This window comes from Pocillopora verrucosa, chromosome 1, assembly GCF_036669915.1.
Source record: "Pocillopora verrucosa isolate sample1 chromosome 1, ASM3666991v2, whole genome shotgun sequence".
NCBI lineage: Eukaryota > Metazoa > Cnidaria > Anthozoa > Scleractinia > Pocilloporidae > Pocillopora > Pocillopora verrucosa.
In genome coordinates this window covers 1,575,583-1,595,155 of record NC_089312.1, presented here as the reverse complement: position 1 = coordinate 1,595,155, position 19,573 = coordinate 1,575,583, and the positions used below count along the sequence as shown (strand labels likewise).

Below are 19,573 nucleotides of genomic sequence, written 5' to 3'. Positions count from 1 at the left end.
AATGAATTGAACAATTAAAAAAAAGAAAAGAAACATCATCAGCATCATATAGCTCTTTACTTCACTTAAATATATATATAAATAATATATATATATTCATTGTGTTGTGCACATTAAATGCGCAATTTCAGTAAATACAATTGCAATAATATTGTATTGACAACATCTAACTGTGTTGGAAATTCCAAAGGTACTTTTGGTCAACCCACAGTGGTTTTAAACACTTTATTGAAGGCCTTCTGTTGCAGTCAATTATCGAAATAAAACCGGAAGTAATTCTGGAGCTGGTTGCAGGACTTATCATTTCACCTACATGACATATATTTCTTTTGACGCAGCGCAGAGAGCGATGGGATCTTTATTTTTAACCAATCAGAATTCAGCTGAATATATTCGCGCCAAAATGTGTCGCTCCGCCATGATTTTCATTCAGCCCTACACTTAATTTTTCACTAAATTTTGCTACTTGGAGCCTTCAAGCAACGGGACAGTTATGTACATTAAGCAGGTAAGGCATTTTTCTTATCTTTGGTCTGTTTCGCTAGCGTTTAACTGAATGTTGGACGCTGAGAAATTGGTAAAGGTCTTGATACGAACGTGTAGCTGTCAAACTGGTGAATGTCACGCTTAGCAGATCGTTGAAAAGTATTAACATCCAGACTTGCCTTTGATCATGGCTGACATCAGAAACTGAAAATTTTCACTATTTCCTTGTGAGAATTTTGTTTGTTGAAATAATTGCCGAAGCCCCTCGGTAGAGAAAGGAGGAAAATCGTGTAGTTTCTGTTGTTCGGTTAATTAAGCTAGTTAACGTGTCACACCATCATCATAACAAATGTGGAAGCTTGGGTTAAATTAGTTCTTTCAAATATCGCAGTACTGATTTTTCTTGTCTTGACGCGTTTTTCTATCGTTTTTAAGTGGTATGCCATCGTTTTGATCCATTTATTGCCATAGTGATTTATAATTCAATCGAAAAGGAAATGGTAATAATTCAGAGAAATATGATAAATGTACAAAAAGAAATAAAATTTACGTAAGAGTACTTTGCAAAATTACTTTCCGCGAGTAACAGTTGATTGATAAATGCATTGTAGTATTTTCAATTTGCCTTTGCCAATCTTTTTACAACATTGTGCCAAAACACTTGTATGATTTTGTTCCTCTTGCAATTAATGATTCATGGTTGATAAATAGAACACTAAAATCCCATGATATACCAGTTAAATGCCCTGTATTCCTCCACAGCTTGCTTAAGTCTAAAGCTTTTTTGGTAAAATTTCCGCACAGCCCCATACTATTGTAAAACAAATCTGTTTTCCCAATGGCAATGTATTGTTTTAGTCATTGTTTTCTCTATTCAAGAACTGAATGCATAATGAAGTATGGGGCTGTGCAGAAATTTTACCACTTTTTTTGCAGTTAAAATCTCATTATTCATTGCCAATAATTTATTGTTCTCAACATGCCTGTATTCTTCAAAATCTGTTTAAAAACATGCAGACAACTGAACCACAATTTTAGAATGACCAAGACAAAATTTTCCCTACAGTACTGATATGATAACAAGCAGACAAACAATGAGAATAAAGAAAAAATATTAATAAGAGGTCGATTCAATACCAAATTCTCTGAACTAATGTCATAAGAATGGTATGGCAGTGATAATGGGGTTAACATGTTTGATAAGAGGTATCTGTAAACCTAATTGTATACAAGTCTTGATATAATAGTAAGATAAAGATATTTTATGGTGAAGAACAAATTGTACTGCTCATACTTTCTAAATTTCGCTTTCTTTTCTTTTTCCTGATCATGCAGGTTATTATTCAAGGATTTAGAAGCTATCGTGATCAAACCATCATAGAACCCTTCAGTCCTAAGCACAATATTATTGGTAAGGATTCGATGTTACAAGGTCTATGTTTTCAAAAATTACAGTAATAAATAGATTTTCTTTAGATCTGAAGTTTCATTGTTGATATCTGTCATAAATCTCTTCTATTTCTTGTAATTTTTTTCATTAAAATTTTAAGAGTTTTCATTTTGTCAAGTCTTGAGGATTAGTATGTCTTTTGGTTGGATTTTGCTTACATCTGAACCTTTAATTTTCTTTTATCACAGTTGGCAGGAATGGTTCAGGAAAAAGTAATTTCTTTTTTGGTAAGTTTGTCTGTTTTTTCAACACAGTTATATAGTGTTTGTATATAAACCAATAATTTCAACTTTTCCTTATAGCAATACAGTTTGTCCTCAGCGCTGATGAATTCAGTAATCTTCGACAAGAGGAACGGCAGGCCCTTCTCCATGTAAGTGAACTTTCACATGAAATATACCAATAGATCTGTTTGTCTGTCTGCAAAATGAAATTGGGGGTGTAATTGAAACAGAAACAGTTGTAGAAATACAACACAAGTGACTCTGCTATTAGATTTCTTAATATTCAAAGGGATACATTTCCCCTGTAACATCAAAATTTTGTTGGAGTTTTAACTTATTTTGCAGATCAACAATTTTATCTGTTTTATGGAAACTAATTTTTTTTATGTTTTGAGGAAACCAAAGTTTCTGATAAAAACTATTTTATTTTATGATTCTTTGTTTAAGCAACAGTTAAAGAACAAGGAACAGGAATGTAATCTTTTCAAATTTTCAAACTTGTTGATTGCTGTGGAGGACATTTTGAGTGAATTTCATAGAAAGACTTATACAATATAATTGCGTACAGAGTTTCTCATTTTACTGGATAAAGTAAAATTTTTGCTGCATTTTATGTTGCATTTTAGCCAGAATTTACTTTTTCGCATTGAGAATGATCTGCAAAATTAAAACCTGTAAAATTTTCATGCAATATGCTAATGTAAATTTATAGAAATGCACTCTGTCTAAATTTCCTAACTGTAGGAGGGTACTGGGCCACGTGTGTTGTCAGCTTATGTGGAACTCATCTTTGATAATACAGATAACAGAATACCAGTAAGTGTCAATCAAGTTTTAGTTAAATTTTCCTTTGTGTAGAAAATATGTAAACTTATATGGAACAGAGGGAAAACAAGGTTATAACAACCCTTTCACTCCTAGCAATGATAAAAAAAGGAATTTCTGCAAACAAAACCAGTTCATCTTTAAGCTGAAAAGTGATGAAAAACGAAAAAAACAAAGATACAAATAAAGGATATTGTATAATTATTCCTTTCACCAATTTTCAGAGCTGAAATTATCAGGCATGTGTAGCAGACAGTGCAGAGATCTGACCACATTGTCCACCTCTTGAACAACTGGGCCCTGATGTTTAGATCTCAGAAGAGAAAGGCTTAAGTGTCATCTGTACTTGATTGATTGAAATCAATGTCATTCCACAGGGTTTTTACACTGACACTGACATAAACATCTAGTGAACAATAACAGTTGCTGTGGATCAGAATGATTATTACTTGCCTTTCCTGTTCTTTTTCCTTATAGATTGAGAAAGAGGAAGTATCCTTGCGACGGGTGATTGGTTCCAAAAAGGACCAATATTTTCTGGATAAAAAGAATGTCACCAAGAGTGATGTGATGAATCTGCTGGAGAGTGCTGGTTTTTCTCGGAGTAATCCATACTACATAGTCAAACAAGGAAGGGTAAGGAAAAATGTCAGGCTCTCAGATAATTTATCGTGTTCTCATAGTACTAGCTTTCATTTATTTAGCACTACCAGTAGTTAATGTCATTGAATTAAATTTTATTTATTGTGTTTTTTAGCTTGTTAGTGGACTGTACCTACTTTGTTGCATATGGTACTCCCCCCTGTGGTTATGCCTTAAGCTACCTGACTGAACACAAATATCACTAATGACAGTAGTATTAACTTTGTTATCATTTGCACCAGAGTAATTTTGCAAGGCCAAAGTGTTATTTTGAAGCACTTAGATCTTCTAGCTTTCCTGTTCACTTTGAAGCTTGATGATGGAGATTTTGTAAATGTTTTGATATGTTTCAGTAGCTTGATAGTTGTTATTTTTTTACAGATCAATCAGCTAGCTGTGGCAAAAGATCATGAAAGACTAAAACTATTGCGAGAAGTTGCAGGAACCAGAGTTTATGATGAAAGGAAGGAGGAAAGCAAGACTATTCTTAAAGACACTGGTATTATCACCGTTTGATAAATATAATGTCACACAAATGTTTATTGACTGCGTAAGGTCAGGCTGGAACAAAAAAAAAAAACGTGGATTTAAGTCATGATGCAGGAATTGTGCTGTGCTTGGTCTGTAGGTCACTACCTTGAGCTAAATATTTTCCTGTCTGCCTTCCCACTCAGTCTTCAAGTACAAACTACAATCATTCAGTTTGATTGCAATGGCTTCCCATTCCTTTTTTTCTGAATTTGATTTGTAGAGGGGAAAAAAGAAAAGATTGATGAGCTTTTGAAAGAGATTGATGAACGTCTGGAGACACTGGATGAAGAGAAAGAAGAACTCAAAGCATATCAGAAATGGGACAAAGAAAGAAGGTAAATTCAATGCAACTCTAATAGAAATTGGTTTAGTGAGTAGTAGAAAGACAATGATGTAAACTTTTTACTGTGATAATCATGTGACAGTAAGTTGTGCAATAAAATCGATCTTAAAAGTTAAATTCTTACCTCCCAGGTGCCTTGAGTACACAATCCATGACAAAGAGTTGCGGGAAACAAGGGAAAAACTGGATGCGGTGAGGAATACTGATTTGCTAAAAAATTCCTATCTAATTTTGTTTTTATTTCCATCATGAACTTGCAAAATAAAGAAGGTTTTTTTTTTCTAAAGTGAACATTTTTGTGTAGTTGTGAGTACTTGATCAATCAGCCTTGCAATTTAATGAAGTTGTCTCTTCATAGAAGGAAATAAGATATCACACAATGGCTGAGTTGAAACTGTGGAAGAACCAAAAGAACTAAAGAAAAAAAAAGAATTATATAATTAGGTAGCCAAACTAGAGAATATTGAAGCAGATCAGCTGTGTTGATAGGGACACCATAAGTTTGTAAAAAAAAGGAAAAACATTGAATGTAATTTTACTAAAACCGTATTGGTGGAAGGCCAAGCACATGCAATCAGGTAATTATGTGGCATAAGAGAGGATTTTAACACAGAACTAACATGAACCAAGTCCGCTAAAGTAGTAAAGGGAATGATTGATCCTGGGATCTGAAGATTTCAAATTCAGTTCTTTAAACTTCTTGCATTACCATTTTTTGAAAATAACTAAACCCAGCTAGAATGCCAATGCTATCCTTTAAGCAAGTAGTGTCTTATTACACTGATCACTTAGCTATTTATTTGGTATTGATTCTTATTCAGTTGGAAAGTTCCAGACAACAGGAAACAGACAAAGCAAGCTCGCTCCAAAAGGAAATCAAAGATGCCAGTAACAAAGTCCAGGTTTGTTATTTCATAATTTATGCACATGTGTTATTATGTTCTTGTCATTAATACTTGCACTTACCAGAGTGGTCTGTATAGCAGTCAAATTATTTTTCTTTCTAAAGGCCCTGTCTCAGAGCCTGCGTGAAGTTATGGATCGCATGACAGCAGCAAACTCTGAGAGACAACAGCTTGATGAAGAGTGCCAGGAACAAGTCAAACAAAGAACAAAACTGGAGCTGGACATTAAAGACCTGGAGAGGAATGTCAGAGAAGATAGTGCACAGAAGGTGATTCTTCCATTAAATAGTAATCTGATCTGAATGTCTCCCTTAGCCTCAGGCCCAAGCAAGTGCCTTCAGTTGCCAATCCAGGTTTTAGTCAATCATGATGAAGACTATGGGGTCAGCCAAAACCTAAAACAAATGTAACTACAGGAAAAAAGCTCAGTTTATTATTTCTGTTAGTAACAACTCTATTTGGTCTTAAGTGTGATTGTTCCAGTCCCAAGAAAGCCTTTTTAAAGTGCCATTCATTGACTTGCACAGTCTGACAATCTGTGGGTCATCTCTTGACTTTAAGAAAGACTTGAGCTCAGGTTGTCAAAACATCACTCTCTGTTGTTGAAGATAACTGTCTACATGTATAAGGACTTAGTTGCTCTTACTACACAATGGGCTGTTCTGCTGACTGAATGGAAAAACATTTTCTGTCATGATATCACAAAGATTTTTTTATTGACAAGTTAATGAGCTAAGAGTCATGGACGAAAATAGCAGAAAATAAACATAAATTTGTGGTATTGTACAAAAGTAATGCAAACAGATTAAGACAAAGTTCCTCAATGAAGCTTTTCGAAGAAATTTTGCTCTGATTGAAATTCCTGCAATAGCAACAAACAGTGGGACAGAGAGACTCATACTCAATTGCATGGATAGGTGAAGTTTTCTTTGGATCTTGAACACTTTTTATTTTTCTCAGATTCAACACAGAGAACAACTAGAGAGATTGGAAGAAACAATCCAGTCAAAAGAGGAAGAACTAAGTGAACTTTTACCAAACTACATACGGCTCAAAACTGAAGAAGATGAATGTTCTGTAAGGTAGGAAATTGATTCCTAGATTTTACAAATATTTACACTATTGTAGATTTTTTAAATTTTTTTTTTGCATTACAAGGTGTGCTATTTTAATTCCCCAGCCACATTGAAACAAAGTTATTTTCATTGCAGAGGATATATATGAACATTGTCTTAATGATGAATCTTTACAGCAAGGTGTTGTTATAAAAGTGACTTTGCATGTTCTAGTTTTCAGGTAACACTTATTATGAAATGTATGATAATTACAAAATTGTGAATATTAATCTGATTTTCAGGGTGAAAGCTTGTGAAAGAAGACGTACAGAATTGTATGCCAAGCAAGGTCGTAAAAATCAGTTCAGAACTGCTGAAGAAAGAGATAGATGGATTACTGAGGTATCATGTTGAATGTTCAAAATACATTTTCTGTGCATCATTCATAACTTTCATTGCAAATTAGATAAACTGCTTTTACAGCTTACTTTTATATATCAATCATCATGTGCTCACAATTACTTTTCTTTTACAGGAGAAAAGCTCCCTAGCAGAATCCATAGCTAACAAAGAGTCACAAGTAAGTAGCCTAGAGTGAATAAAAGTATTTGAGAGTCTGTTTTTCTTTCTTTTTTTTCTTTTCTTTTTCTTTTTTTGAAACAAAGACAACTCTCCTTTTTCCTATTTTTCACCTTGGTGTTCTGGTTTATATCCAGTAAGAATTCTTCTCCATTCAATTTTGTGCGCGAACAAAGCAAGTCTTGAAGATATGAAATCCAAAATTGTTTAAGGAAGGGTACTATGGTGTAGTCAGTACTGAAATCAGGTGGTAATAGTCGTGTGATACACATGATGATTTGTGGCTGTTTCTCTGGAAAAGATAGAACAGCTTGTGACATTCATCCTTATTTATTCAAGTAGATATTAGTATCACTTTGATGGTATGAGAAAGCACTCTTTTTTAATGGAAGTGGTGTTGTTCTTTTCTCATAGATTGCTGGTGTAAGAGCAGATGTTGAGAAACTAAGGAATGCAGTACAAGAACTAACAGTTGAAATACAGGTGAGAGCCAAATGAGTTAATTTATTTATTTAAAATTCCTGGTTTCCTTTTACATTATTTTTACTAGATGGGCACCCTTTCTTTGTTATCTTGGGGGATACATGCGCAATAAAACACAGTCATAACTTTGTCCAGACCAACTAATAAGTGGTTACATGGACATGATGGTGGGGAACAGCCATTAAGTGACAACTAAAATTAATTTCCTTATCATCCACACCTAAATAAAATAAGCTCAGGCCTGCAAAATTCAGCTGGAGAAGTTTATTTAATATGTAGCTTGAGAATTCTCTGATTTCCAATACCCCTTGACATCATGTTGTCAATAAATTGATTTATTTATCTTCTAATAGGAAGGCCACCCCAATGATGTATTCACATAACTGCAGATTAGGAAAAAGTATATTACTGCTTGCATATACATTAACCAAAAAACGCAAATAAAACATGCCAAAAATTGCATGCAATTGCGACTAAAAAATCATGTGCATAAAAAAATTGCACATGCGTGCATAAGCTTGAGACACCTGCCTCATTAGTATGTATGAGGTAGTCCTTTGAGGTAGTCCTTTTGTTGGTGGTTTATTGTTTTAAAGAATAGGCTACAGTGTAACAGCACTGAAATACTACACAGCTACTAATGACAAGCAAACTCATTCATTTGAACTGACCTTCCCAAAATGCTGTTACCAATGCAACTTCGTGATGTACATGTATCTGGAGTGCATTAATTTTTTTTTGAGGAGTTCAGTTTGCCATTATTTTAATGGGTAGAGTGCGTCACTTTTCTTAGGAAAGAACAGACAATGTGGAAAAGAGAAGGCAAGATATTGAAAAAGCAAACAAGAGACATGCAGAATTTAAAAAGACAAGAGATCACACTACAAACAGTAGAAAGTAAGAGGATTATTTTTCATTGATGTTATGAAACTTTACCATGATGCTAATCCCTCTCCAATTCATTAAAACTTTACACCCTAACATCAGTATCCATTTTCTCCATACTCTTCTTCATTCCTTTCCTTTGGTACTGACAAGGAGAATTCATCTAACAATTAAAGCTTCGTAGATTGGCAATCATGTCCTTTGTTCTTGTGATCTTAATGAATGATTCTGCTGTATGACTGAAGGGAGAATTAGATGCTGGACAAAGATGTTAAAAGGGTGAAGAAAATCAGTGGTGGAGTAAAAGACTTAGATTTTGTTGCAACATCCATAGTGCATGACTAAATGGGTACACAAAGACAGGGTTAGTCATTGGTAACTGGCATGATCTGGAGCTTGCAAAAGCTGTAATTACAATATGTAATATCTGTGGTGACAGTGAAATTATTACTATACAATAGGGAGTTATGGAGAGAAGAAGCTGCAATTGAACAAAGCATGCAAAACACAAGAGAGGAACTTAGTAAAACTGAGAGGAATTTAAGGAGTACTGTCAGTAAAGTATGTATCTTTGAACATATAACTTTACATGTGCATTGTGCTGTTTTCTGGCCAAGTTATTTCTGCTTAAATTGTCAGTTCTTCATGATGCATGATTGTGAGTCATCAGTGAGAAACAATTTATCGTGAAGCTATTCTGTAGCACTTGAAATCCAATTTGTGCTCCTCCATTTACTTTTTTATGTGTGAGTATTGTTTCGTTTAATGTTTTTAAGAATTTCTGCAACGTGCACACACTTAGATTCATGATCATGTATTAACTTATGTTCGTGGACACAGAGGCAGAGTGTGGGGTAGGGTGTTCAACTTTGAGACCCATCGGTGAACTTGTGAGGAAAATTTACAAGAAAAGAAAAGAAAGTTTTTATTAATTGGTTAGGGCTAGGGTTAGTCTGAGTCTGAGGTTAATCTTTTTTAATTGTTTTTATTGAGTCTCATCACTCACCAAAACATTGGTGATAGGAACTTAGAAAAGGGAAGAAAACTTAAGTCAAAGAGCCAAAGAGAACTCTGTTAGCTTCTCTTATTTGATTTTTTGTTTTACTTTAAATCTTCAATTAGATTACTTAACACATTTTTGCCTTTTACATCTGGACATTATTGAGTTGAGACCATTTGCTCTGGCACTTAGTTTCTCCATGTCAGGTTATGTGTCTCATACTGTGTGATTGCGTTTGATTTTGATAGTGATTTTAAGAGTCTGATGTACTGCATGTAAGCATGAACATGCATTTTAACTTCCCTGCATTACTTACCACATGATGTTCATGATTATTTCTGTTACCACAGCATGTCAGTAATGGTATTGACACAGTGAAGAGGATTGTTCAAGAGAGAGGCATTGATGGAGTCCATGGCCCACTTATTGAGAATTTTCAATGTGATAAACAGTTCTTTACTGCAGTAGAAGTTACAGCTGGAAATAAGTAAGGATTTCCTGTGATCCTATGTTTGGTTATCTTAGGGTAATAAATGCACACTGTGCTTTAGCTACTTATAAATTTTGTTGATAAATAACATTTGGGACTGGGGAAGCAAGGTCTTGAACCTGTACTTCTTGTCCAGGACTCCAACTCAGTAGTAATTAGGTCACTGCATCTTGCATCGTCAGAGGCTGGCTAACATTCTCAATTTCTTTCCAATATCCAACTGATTTTGGCATATTCCAAGTATTTCTTTAAGTTAAAAAGCCACTGCTCATTCCTTTCTTAGATAAATTACTCCCTTGAACCAGCCCTTCCCCCCCCTTTAAAAATTGGTTTCATAAATATTTGTCTTTACTTTGTAGGCTCTTTCACATCTTGGTGGATTCAGATAAAACTGCTGCACAGATCTTGTCCATCATGAACAAACATAAATTACCTGGAGAAGTCACATTTATGCCACTCAACAGACTCCTCAGCAAGGAGCAACAGTACCCCAGCACACCTGTTAGTAACCCTGAAGTACATTTTGAAAGAAATGATAAAATTAATCATAATGATTAACAACTAATTTATGATTACCTTTATATTCAAGACTTTCTTTAAGTTATATTGAGGGTTGTCTGATATCATCTTTGACAACTGAGCTATATTGTACTACTAACTGCACATTCACCTTATTCTTGAATGGAACAAAATACATCATTCTCTTGTCTCCATGTGAATTGCCCTGTTTTAAGTTAAAGGTTTGTTTGAGTTCTGAGGAGACAACACAGGAAAATGGGGCTAGTTGTTATAAAAGTAAAACAAAAAAAAAAGGCGCCACTATATCTGGTCCAATGACTAGATGTCTCATTGTTTTAACAATTATTTTCAGGATGCCCTTCCAATGATTAACAAATTGAGGTTTGAGGACGCTTTTAGACCAGCTATGCAGCTAGTCTTTGGTAAAACTCTTGTGTGCCGCAATCTTGAAGTTGCCTCACAGTTCTCCAAAAGTGAAAATATGGATTGTATTACTCTCGAAGGTACATACTTAATATTTCCTATTACAATTTGTTTTTGCTCTAAATTAAACGTCTTAGATTTTTAAATGGACATACACACATATGTTTCAGTTATTAAAGTCAGATTAATTTGATATTTGACAAAGTTAAGCTGTGAAAGTCTCTGGAAAAACTATATTCTTTTTATATGTGTGACAAAATGCATCTTTTGTGTTTTCTGTACAATGTAGCTTCTTCTATGCACAATACAACTATCTGAGTGATAAATGCTATCAGCACTGGTATCTTAGCTGTAGATGTGCATGAACAATTCTGTATTTGTGTTTTTATTCTTTCATGTCTTTGTCATAGGTGACCAAGTTAGTCGTAGGGGTGCCCTGACAGGTGGTTACTATGGGAACAGAAGATCTCGCTTGGAGCTACAGGACAGTATTTGGAAATTACAAGAAAAAGTTGAAGGAGAAGAAACACGAAGAGATCAACTGAAAGCTGACTTAGAAAGTATCCTCTTGTAATGCAGTTTACTTTTGGCACAAAATTATTTGTATTCTGTAAGAAAGGGTCTCTTGGCATTTTTGTAAAGTTTGACTATTGATTAAGGTTACAAGTGATTGTGTAACTGTGATGTATACCTAACCCAGTTTCTCTTGCACAAAGGGATCAGGAGTAACTTTTATTGAGATTAGATGCAAGGCCATTGCAGGCAACCTCCCCAACCCCCTCCCCCCACCGCAGCTTTTGTCAGGTCTCCTCTGACAGTTCTCTGGAACTAATTTACTCTCCTGGATTGAGAGAGGCACTGGAAGTGAAAGTCTTTTAAAACGGAATCTATTACACGAACCATTCAATAGCTGCATCCTTCATTGCTAAATCAACTTCATTTTTGTTATCATAAAGACACATTGTTAAAATATCCTTAACTAAATCTCAGAACTTGATTCTGATGTAACAGTCGCACTTGGAGAATTACAAAAAGTAGAAACACAACAAGTGCAGCTAAGGTTAATATACATACATCGTGTTATTTGAGTTGATATTTGGCACTTTTTTGCACAGTCATTATTATTTAAACTATTCCACAATGATTCACTCCTCAGAGAAACATACGAGAAACAGAAGATTGATGTGAAAGCTAAAACTCAAGAAAAGAAAACAGCTGAACGAACTCTGGAGTCAAAAGTAAGTGACTATGGTACAAATGGTAATGTGGTTTGTTGTAATTTTGTAGTCCTGGTTTTTTGTTTCATTTTGAATTAAGGGTTTCAGTTGTAGATTCTCGTTAACACCATTCCTGTATAAGTATTATTACCTTGTTTCTTTTGTCTGTCTGTGTTTCTATCTCAAAACTCGAGCTTCGAAACTCGATTTTAATTCTCGAAAGTTTTGTGAATCGAGTTTCAAATCGACACCGTTAACTTAGAGTATCGTAAGCGGAACTGTTAATGTGTGTTTGTTGACTTTGCAGGAGCAAGGGCTGTTACACTTTGAAGCAGATCTGAAATCCATGCGTAGCACCATGAGAGCTTTAGAGGAGGAACTGGGGACTGCTCTTGTGTCACAACTCAGTTCGCAAGATCAAGAAGAGGTAGGGAATATATCACTTTGTGCTGGCCATTCTTTTAGTACATTCTAATCCGTTTTTTTCTCTTTTTTTTCTTTTTTTTTGTCGATGGCCATGGAATAAAGGTGAAAGATCACGTCAAAATAAAAAATGCAGTTTCTCTCAACCTCGTTCGTTACTTTATGTGTTCATTACTTTGGTAGATCTCCACGTAAGGCTGAACACAATGTAACTCTGCTTTTTGAAAAAGCTTTCTTGCTTATATTTTACCTGTTATGTGATGTTGTTCTTTTGGATTTTTCCCAGGTGGATAATTTAAACGGTGAAATTATGGCTCTCCAAGAGAGGCTAAAAACCGCCCTGTCAAACAGAACAAAGGTAAAGATTCGCTTTTAATGCAGATAGCATAAGGAAGTGAATAATTTTTGGGTAGTAATTTGAGTTGAAATGCTAATGGCATAAATCTTGTGTAGATCTCTTTCATGAATGGCGGACTCAATTCCTATTTTATTACATAGAAGTAAATTAGCCTTTTTTCGGCCTCTACAGTACGTTTCAAAACGTGCCCGAAAGAAAGATAAACATGGCCGCCACTAGGGAAGGGGTTTATATCACTGCTTCGGGATTATTTGCTGCTAATAGCAAGGGCGTGTACCAAAAGTCTTATTAACTCATCATAGCGGACTTTATTAAGATAATGACGCGTTTCCGAGGTTTTCTTCTATTGCCTGTTTCTTTCAGCTCGAAGCCAAAAAGAACACCTTGGAAAATGTACTCAACAACAATTTGAAAAGAAAACGAGAAGAGTTGAAACAGGTGCGGTGCATTGTCTTTTCTAGTGGCTACTGAGTTCTTGAATAAGAGAATTTCAGTGAAAGTTTAATGTAAAAGAGTTGGTGGCAATGTATAGTGTTGTTATACTCTTCCATTTCTGCCAAAATTTAGCCGAACTAGAGGGCATTCGCTGTTACAAGAGACAAAAAAAATTAATCAAACTTCCTTGAGAACTAGAAGGGTTTGGCTACAACCCCTTTTGGCCCCCTTCTATATCAGCGCTTTATAGAGATTTGTACTTAAGGAAAATGAAAATCGCCACTCATTATTTTGTTCTCCGGTTTGAATTCTTTAGCTTAGATTCGAAATGCGTTTATGATAAATTACTCAAAAGCAAGCCTAACATAATCAGTGTATTGTGACAGCGACGCTCCACGTGGATATTCGACGAGGTATCATTTAATTTAAGGGTTGTTAACTATAGTTTTCTCTGGTATTGATCCTCCCGAAAAGGCCTCTGCGGGGAAGGAGCACGGGCTCATTTCCCGGACAGCGGTTGGTAATCGAGCCTACTTCAGTCTGGTAGTGTTAAATAGTATTAATTATTAATTTTATCAACCCTGAGATGGAAACTGTGCATGGTAGTAAACTTGAATAACTTGCTTCTTCGATTTCCGCAGTCCCTCGAGGAAATCTCACTGGAGGACCGCAATTTACACCTGGAGACACTCAAGAGTGACTTACATACAGTGTTGGAGGTTATATCTCAAAGTTCAGCTCAACAAAAAGGTATAAAAAGTCCTTTCCAAGGTGCACAGGTGACCTTTGAATTCATTTCACTTCAAAGATCTTAGTAGGAAGTCTCGTTACTATCCAATTATACCCAATTCTTATGATCTTAGTTCAGAGAATTTGGTATTGGATCAACTAATCATCCCTTAGCTGGTATTTTTCTCTTTTCTTATCTCTTGTCTGTTTGATATTGTATTGAATTTTTTTAGGAAAAATTCTGTCTTGGTCACTTATTGTAGTTGAGATCGTCACGGACGACAACTAAGGTTCATTAGTTTTCAGTGTTGCGTGCTAGAGTGTGTAACTTTCTGTGACCAAAACGTGTTCATGTTCAGTTCGACCCTTAGCGTCTTTGCTTAGAACAGTCCTGACAGTCGCATTTGTACGACCTTCTCTATGTAGAACTTGAAGAAGAAATAAGAAATCTCACCCATAGAAAGTCAGAGCTACAAACCTCGCTGGATGAGTGGAAGGTACGGCAATTTAGTGTAATTTTTTGGTAGGAGGCGGGGGAAAGGTGTGATTTGATTTGCTCTTAATTGTAATTTTCACAGTTAACGATGAAGATAACTTGTGCCTTGCAAATGAGCTAACTTAACACGTAAATCTTGACTTACCCAGAGCGTTGAGAAGTTAAAAAGGGATGCTATCGATGATGATGCTAAACACATGGAGAAAATTGCTCACAAGAGGAGTCTGCTTATGAAGAAAGTAAGAATATTTGAGGCCAGTTTTTGAATTTAGATTTTTTAATTTAAAACCATTTGATGGGTAGTGTTTTTTCGAGGGAGAAGGAACTACAGGAAGAGGTAATCAGACACAAAAAAGTGTGAATTGCGGTTTTATAATTGTTAATTGGTAAATTTAATGCTTTACTCAGCGAGCTGGTGAAGAGATTCTGCAAACTTGGCAATTAGAGAGTTGCCATAAGATAACCGTGATAGATTACCATAGGATAAGACCAAATTATTGAAATAAAATGACAAGGAAACCACGTGCCTATTGTTAAAGGTTTGAGTGTGATCTTACAGAAAGAAGATTGCACCAAAAAGATCCGTGAGCTAGGATCCCTTCCAGCGGATGCATTTGACAAGCACCAAAAAACTCCGGTAAAAGCGGTAAGTTGCAGTTGACAATAATTAAAGAGCTTAATTTAAATCTTTATGAAAGGAAGTATGGACGAAGATAAATTTTTGTCTGTCGGCGAGAGGGCTGTATAGGAAACAAAAACTCTTTGAAATCAAAGTTGCTCTCGCAAGCGCACTAAGAGAAAAAAGTAATTACTATAGTTAACCCAAAAGTATATTTACGTGACTTTAGCTCTGGTGCTTGAAAAGAAAACTGCAAAATAAGCTCCCATTAGAAGTTTCAGTATTCCCCAACCGCAACAAATTTTGTTCCCGAAATACTCTAGATTTTTTTGAATTCAGAAAACAAAAATCCCGCCAAAGTCTCGTGCAACACGGCAATTTTATTTAAAATTTTTTTATTACCATTATTATTTTCCATTTTTTCTCTAGTTGTGGAAGAAACTGCATCAGTGTAATGAGGAACTGAAGAAGTACAGCCATGTAAATAAGAAAGCGTTGGATCAGTTTGTTAACTTCTCTGAACAGAAGGAAAAGTTAATGAAACGAAAGGAAGAACTTGATAAAGGATACCAGGTACACAATTACATTGCTACAATCTCGGTTACAATCGGATAAAGACTTTTTTATTTTGAACCATTTTTGTCCCTTCCGAGTTTGTTACCACTTATCTCCCTCCCTCCCAGGTCCCTGTTGAGTGTTCAGGGTCTTAACTGCCGGAACTCAGTTCGGTTTCTGAAACGTGATTGTTGATTCTCCTGCTGAACGAGATTTCAGTCCATAGCTGGGTACCCCTAACATTTCATCGAGTGTCCTTGACAGCCAGGTACCTTGGATGGGGTCAGAAAGATCGTAAGACCTTTCTCGAAAACACATCACACGAACCCTAATCACGGCTCGAACCAGGACCTCTCGGAGCGGTTTCCAGCGCACTAACACCAATGAATCTTCCACTCCTAAGAGTCGTTATGTTTAGTCGTTACATGCAGCTGTGGGTTTCGCTTTTTATCTTTAAAACGCGTTAAAGAAGCAAAACAGCAGTCCTTTTTGCGTCGTTTACTGGTAAATTTTGAGTTTTATCATTTACTTTACTAGTCTATCGTGGACTTGATGGATGTTCTGGAGCTCCGTAAACACGAGGCAATTCTCTTCACGTTTAAACAGGTACCGTATTTCCTGAGCCTTAATTTGCGAATGACCCCTCCCCCCTTTCTCTCCCCACCTTTATCAAGAAAAAGACTAAATTTTGGAATTCATAAAACAACCTGGCATCCCTCCAAATGCTAGTAAGACGATGATGATGGCAGGATACTTTTATTTTCCTTTGTAAATATAATTTGTCGGAAGTTGCGGTCAAAGACAGAAGGATCCTCAGAGATTTACAACGGAACTTCATCGAAAGCACTACAAAAAGCTACACATTAGACGCTCACGTAATTGATAAAATTTTTTAGAGTGGTTAACTCATTTTATAGGATCTAAAGACTATTATTGAACTTTGTGACTTCATGCTTATGTTTTATGTGTTTTACATCAACAGATGTCTCACAACTTTACTGAGGTTTTTAAACAGCTTGTTCCTCATGGGAAAGCTACTTTGGTGATGAAAACAGATCCGGTGGAACAAACGGTAAAGTTTGACGTTTTTCGTGTTTGGTGTATTAACGAAAAGACATGGTGGCAAGACAAAGCCGCCTGAAATCTGTTTGACTCTCGTGGTGACGTCCTTGCAATGTCCGCCCTTCACTTTTGCTTTGCTGTACTCACTCCCTTTGTTTGTTTTTCTGTTTTACACTTTGCTTTTCTTTTGATGTGTAAACATTTAATATAATCTCTCCAGTATCTTCCGCCAACACCTCTCTTATCATCGCGAGTGGTAGTGTATTGCCCTTGCGTCTATCCCCAAATGGACGTGAAAGTTTATCGGCAATGCAAAGGTACAAAATTCAATTAAATGTAATTCGTACCTGACATCATTGTCAGCTAGAATAAGTAAAAAGGCAAAGAAGGAGAGACGTATATCGCAAGGTAACTGAATGACTCCGTAAATCGAATGAGAAAATTGCTAGTTTCTTAATATAATTTTTTTTACTTGACTCCAGGAGGAGGAGGAAGACAGCGAGGCTTCTCAGTCACAGAGATCTGTGCCTCTTGTGGATCAGTTTACTGGAATAAGTATCAAGGTAAAGTTACCCGCTGTGTAAAATCACCTGAATGTGAACTTAAAATTCTTTACTTTGACGTAGAACTTGTAGAATACCCATTGTCGTGAACTGTTTCCTTGTTCACAACCGCCGAGCAGTAGTTTGTACGCAAAAATCTGGGACAAATTTTCAGTGATCCCAGTCAGTTTGACTCGAACCGCTTCACACAACTCTGTAATAACCTTGTGATCCTGTCCCTCGCTAATCCTCTGACTCCCACGCAAGATTAATATTTAACCTTCCGCTAAGTTCAATAGGCAAGTTGCGAGAAAATACAAACTTATCAGCTTTTAAAACTTTTTTCTTGATGTAACACTAAATTCTCTCAGTTTTTGAGCAAGGAATATGTGCAAGCTTTAGGGGAGACTTCCCTAATTTGATATTTGGAGTCATAGAGTTACGGTATTGCCACTCAAGTCTTCCTAAACTCATCGGTGTCATTGGTGTGTTTGTAGGTGTCTTTTACCGGGAAATCCGCCGAAACTCGTGAGATGAATCAGCTCTCCGGGGGACAGAAGTCTTTAGTAGCCTTAGCACTGATCTTCGCCATTCAAAAATGTGACCCGGCGCCTTTCTATTTATTCGATGAGATTGATCAGGCTTTGGATCCTCAGTTCAGAAAAGCTGTTGCAGGTACTTTTCAGGCTTTTGCTCATTAGTGTAGACCGAGACTAAAGATTGCTTTCTCACCTCCACTAATGGTCAGTTGTTTTACCACAGCTGTCCCTTAAATAGACACACTGACAGGCAGACGGACAGACAGACTAACAGACAAACTATAGACTGACTGACTGACAAGATTAAGACGAACAGAGACAGACGGACGGACAAACAGAAAGACGAATAGATGTAATTTATTTAAGCTGTAAAATTTTGTTACTGTGGGGTGGCAGCTAAGATATATCTGTTAATGTCAAAAAGAACTGTCCACCGGATTGTTCAGACGTTAGGGGTAGATTTGGAGAAGATGCAAGCCTGTACAGCCTTTTCCTGAGGTTAGTTATGCCCAGAGAAGGCAGTTGATATGGTAGTGAGAAGTACACTTCAAATCGTGAGGGACAATTGCTGGTTTTCACGTGACGTCACTAAATTTCAGACTTCAGAACCATTGATCCTCCTGAGATTTTACTTTCATGATGTATTAGAGCAGCTAAAAACTAATATTCAGACAAATTTTCACTCCAAATGGGTTCTTGGTTTAGTGATAGACTACTCTTGAATTTCTAAGCTTTTGCGTGACGTGGCCTTTACATGACGAGCGAGAGAGCTGTTATGTTGGTTTAAAAGGTGACTTATTTAGGGAAATTCAGCTATCTGAACAGTTCTTGTATTAGAATAAAGTATTATTGTTACGTTTATGAGTTCTTAGAGAGATAAATTCACGCTTTTGTAGCAAAACTCAGTGACAGATGTTTCTGCTGGTTTCCGGCCGCCATGTTGGTGCCCATCTAGGTGGGCACCAGCATGGCGGCTCCATACAAATCTCTATAAATTTGGGAAAAACGTTTCTCCTCATATCTTCCGTTAGAAAAATTGCTGTGACCTGAATCTTGGCGAGAGTCTTTACATATCTAGCTTCTTTCTATTTCCAGATTCTAGACTAAATCGATTGAACGGTTTTTATTTTTTATTTTGATCTATTTTGAATGGCGTGACACTGAAAACCAGCAATAAACAGTCCCTCCCTCCTAAAAAACAGAGTTTCTCGTATGGTTGTCGTTATTTTAGTTACTCACAAGAGATTTTGGTTCTTTTGTCCAAAGAAATGCTCCGTAAATTGGCTGAGAAAGCTCAGTTTATCACTACCACATTCAGACCCGAGCTGTTAGAGTCCGCTGACAAGTTTTACGGCGTGAAATTCCGAAACAAAGTCAGTCATATCGACGCGATTACCGCTGAACAAGCCAAAGACTTTATTGAGGACGACGCACAGGAGAAGTAGATACAATTTCATGGTTCATACTTGAAGGCAGTTCCTTGGAGAACACGCTCGATTTAGTGGACCAGTCCTCACAGATAGTTCACGCATTCTAAAAGTCATGCGTACACAAAACGAAATTGCTCAATCTAAAAGACAGGTGGACTTTCAGAAACTACCCTTCCAAGCAATCTCTTTCTCGTTACATTATTCAGAAGAGATTGCGCTATTATATTATAACAGAATTATTGGTTATAGTGGAAGACTTTTGTTCATCTTGTTAATAAATGGGACTTTTCAACAACATTGTCTGTTTCCGTTTTCCAAAATTACCTTT

General features: G+C 36.2%; 1 protein-coding gene across 1 annotated transcript; it reads left to right on the top strand.

The window, feature by feature from the left end:
* Positions 1–401: 401 nt before the first annotated feature.
* LOC131788380 (structural maintenance of chromosomes protein 3) lies at positions 402–19,534 on the top strand. Its single transcript, XM_059105468.2, has 36 exons — positions 402–508; positions 1,822–1,897; positions 2,125–2,163; positions 2,239–2,309; positions 2,905–2,976; positions 3,463–3,621; positions 4,009–4,126; positions 4,379–4,493; positions 4,633–4,693; positions 5,323–5,403; positions 5,511–5,675; positions 6,367–6,488; positions 6,764–6,863; positions 6,997–7,041; positions 7,455–7,523; positions 8,317–8,420; positions 8,870–8,969; positions 9,759–9,895; positions 10,258–10,399; positions 10,770–10,920; positions 11,251–11,400; positions 11,831–11,900; positions 11,997–12,078; positions 12,365–12,484; positions 12,767–12,838; positions 13,202–13,276; positions 13,915–14,023; positions 14,429–14,499; positions 14,648–14,737; positions 15,058–15,144; positions 15,547–15,690; positions 16,210–16,278; positions 16,655–16,744; positions 17,217–17,297; positions 17,774–17,951; positions 19,082–19,534. The coding sequence occupies exons 1-36, from the start codon at positions 494–496 to the stop codon at positions 19,258–19,260; spliced, it is 3,609 nt and encodes a 1,202-aa protein (XP_058961451.2). The 5' UTR covers positions 402–493; the 3' UTR covers positions 19,261–19,534.
* The last annotated feature ends 39 nt before the right edge of the window (positions 19,535–19,573 follow it).

Excerpts from the sequence above, each read along its gene's own strand:
- LOC131788380 (XM_059105468.2), top strand. Across the intron at positions 4,694-5,322 it reads CAAGGGAAAAACTGGATGCG|TTGGAAAGTTCCAGACAACA; the intron begins GTGAGGAATACT and ends ATTCTTATTCAG. Across the intron at positions 6,489-6,763 it reads GAAGATGAATGTTCTGTAAG|GGTGAAAGCTTGTGAAAGAA; the intron begins GTAGGAAATTGA and ends TCTGATTTTCAG.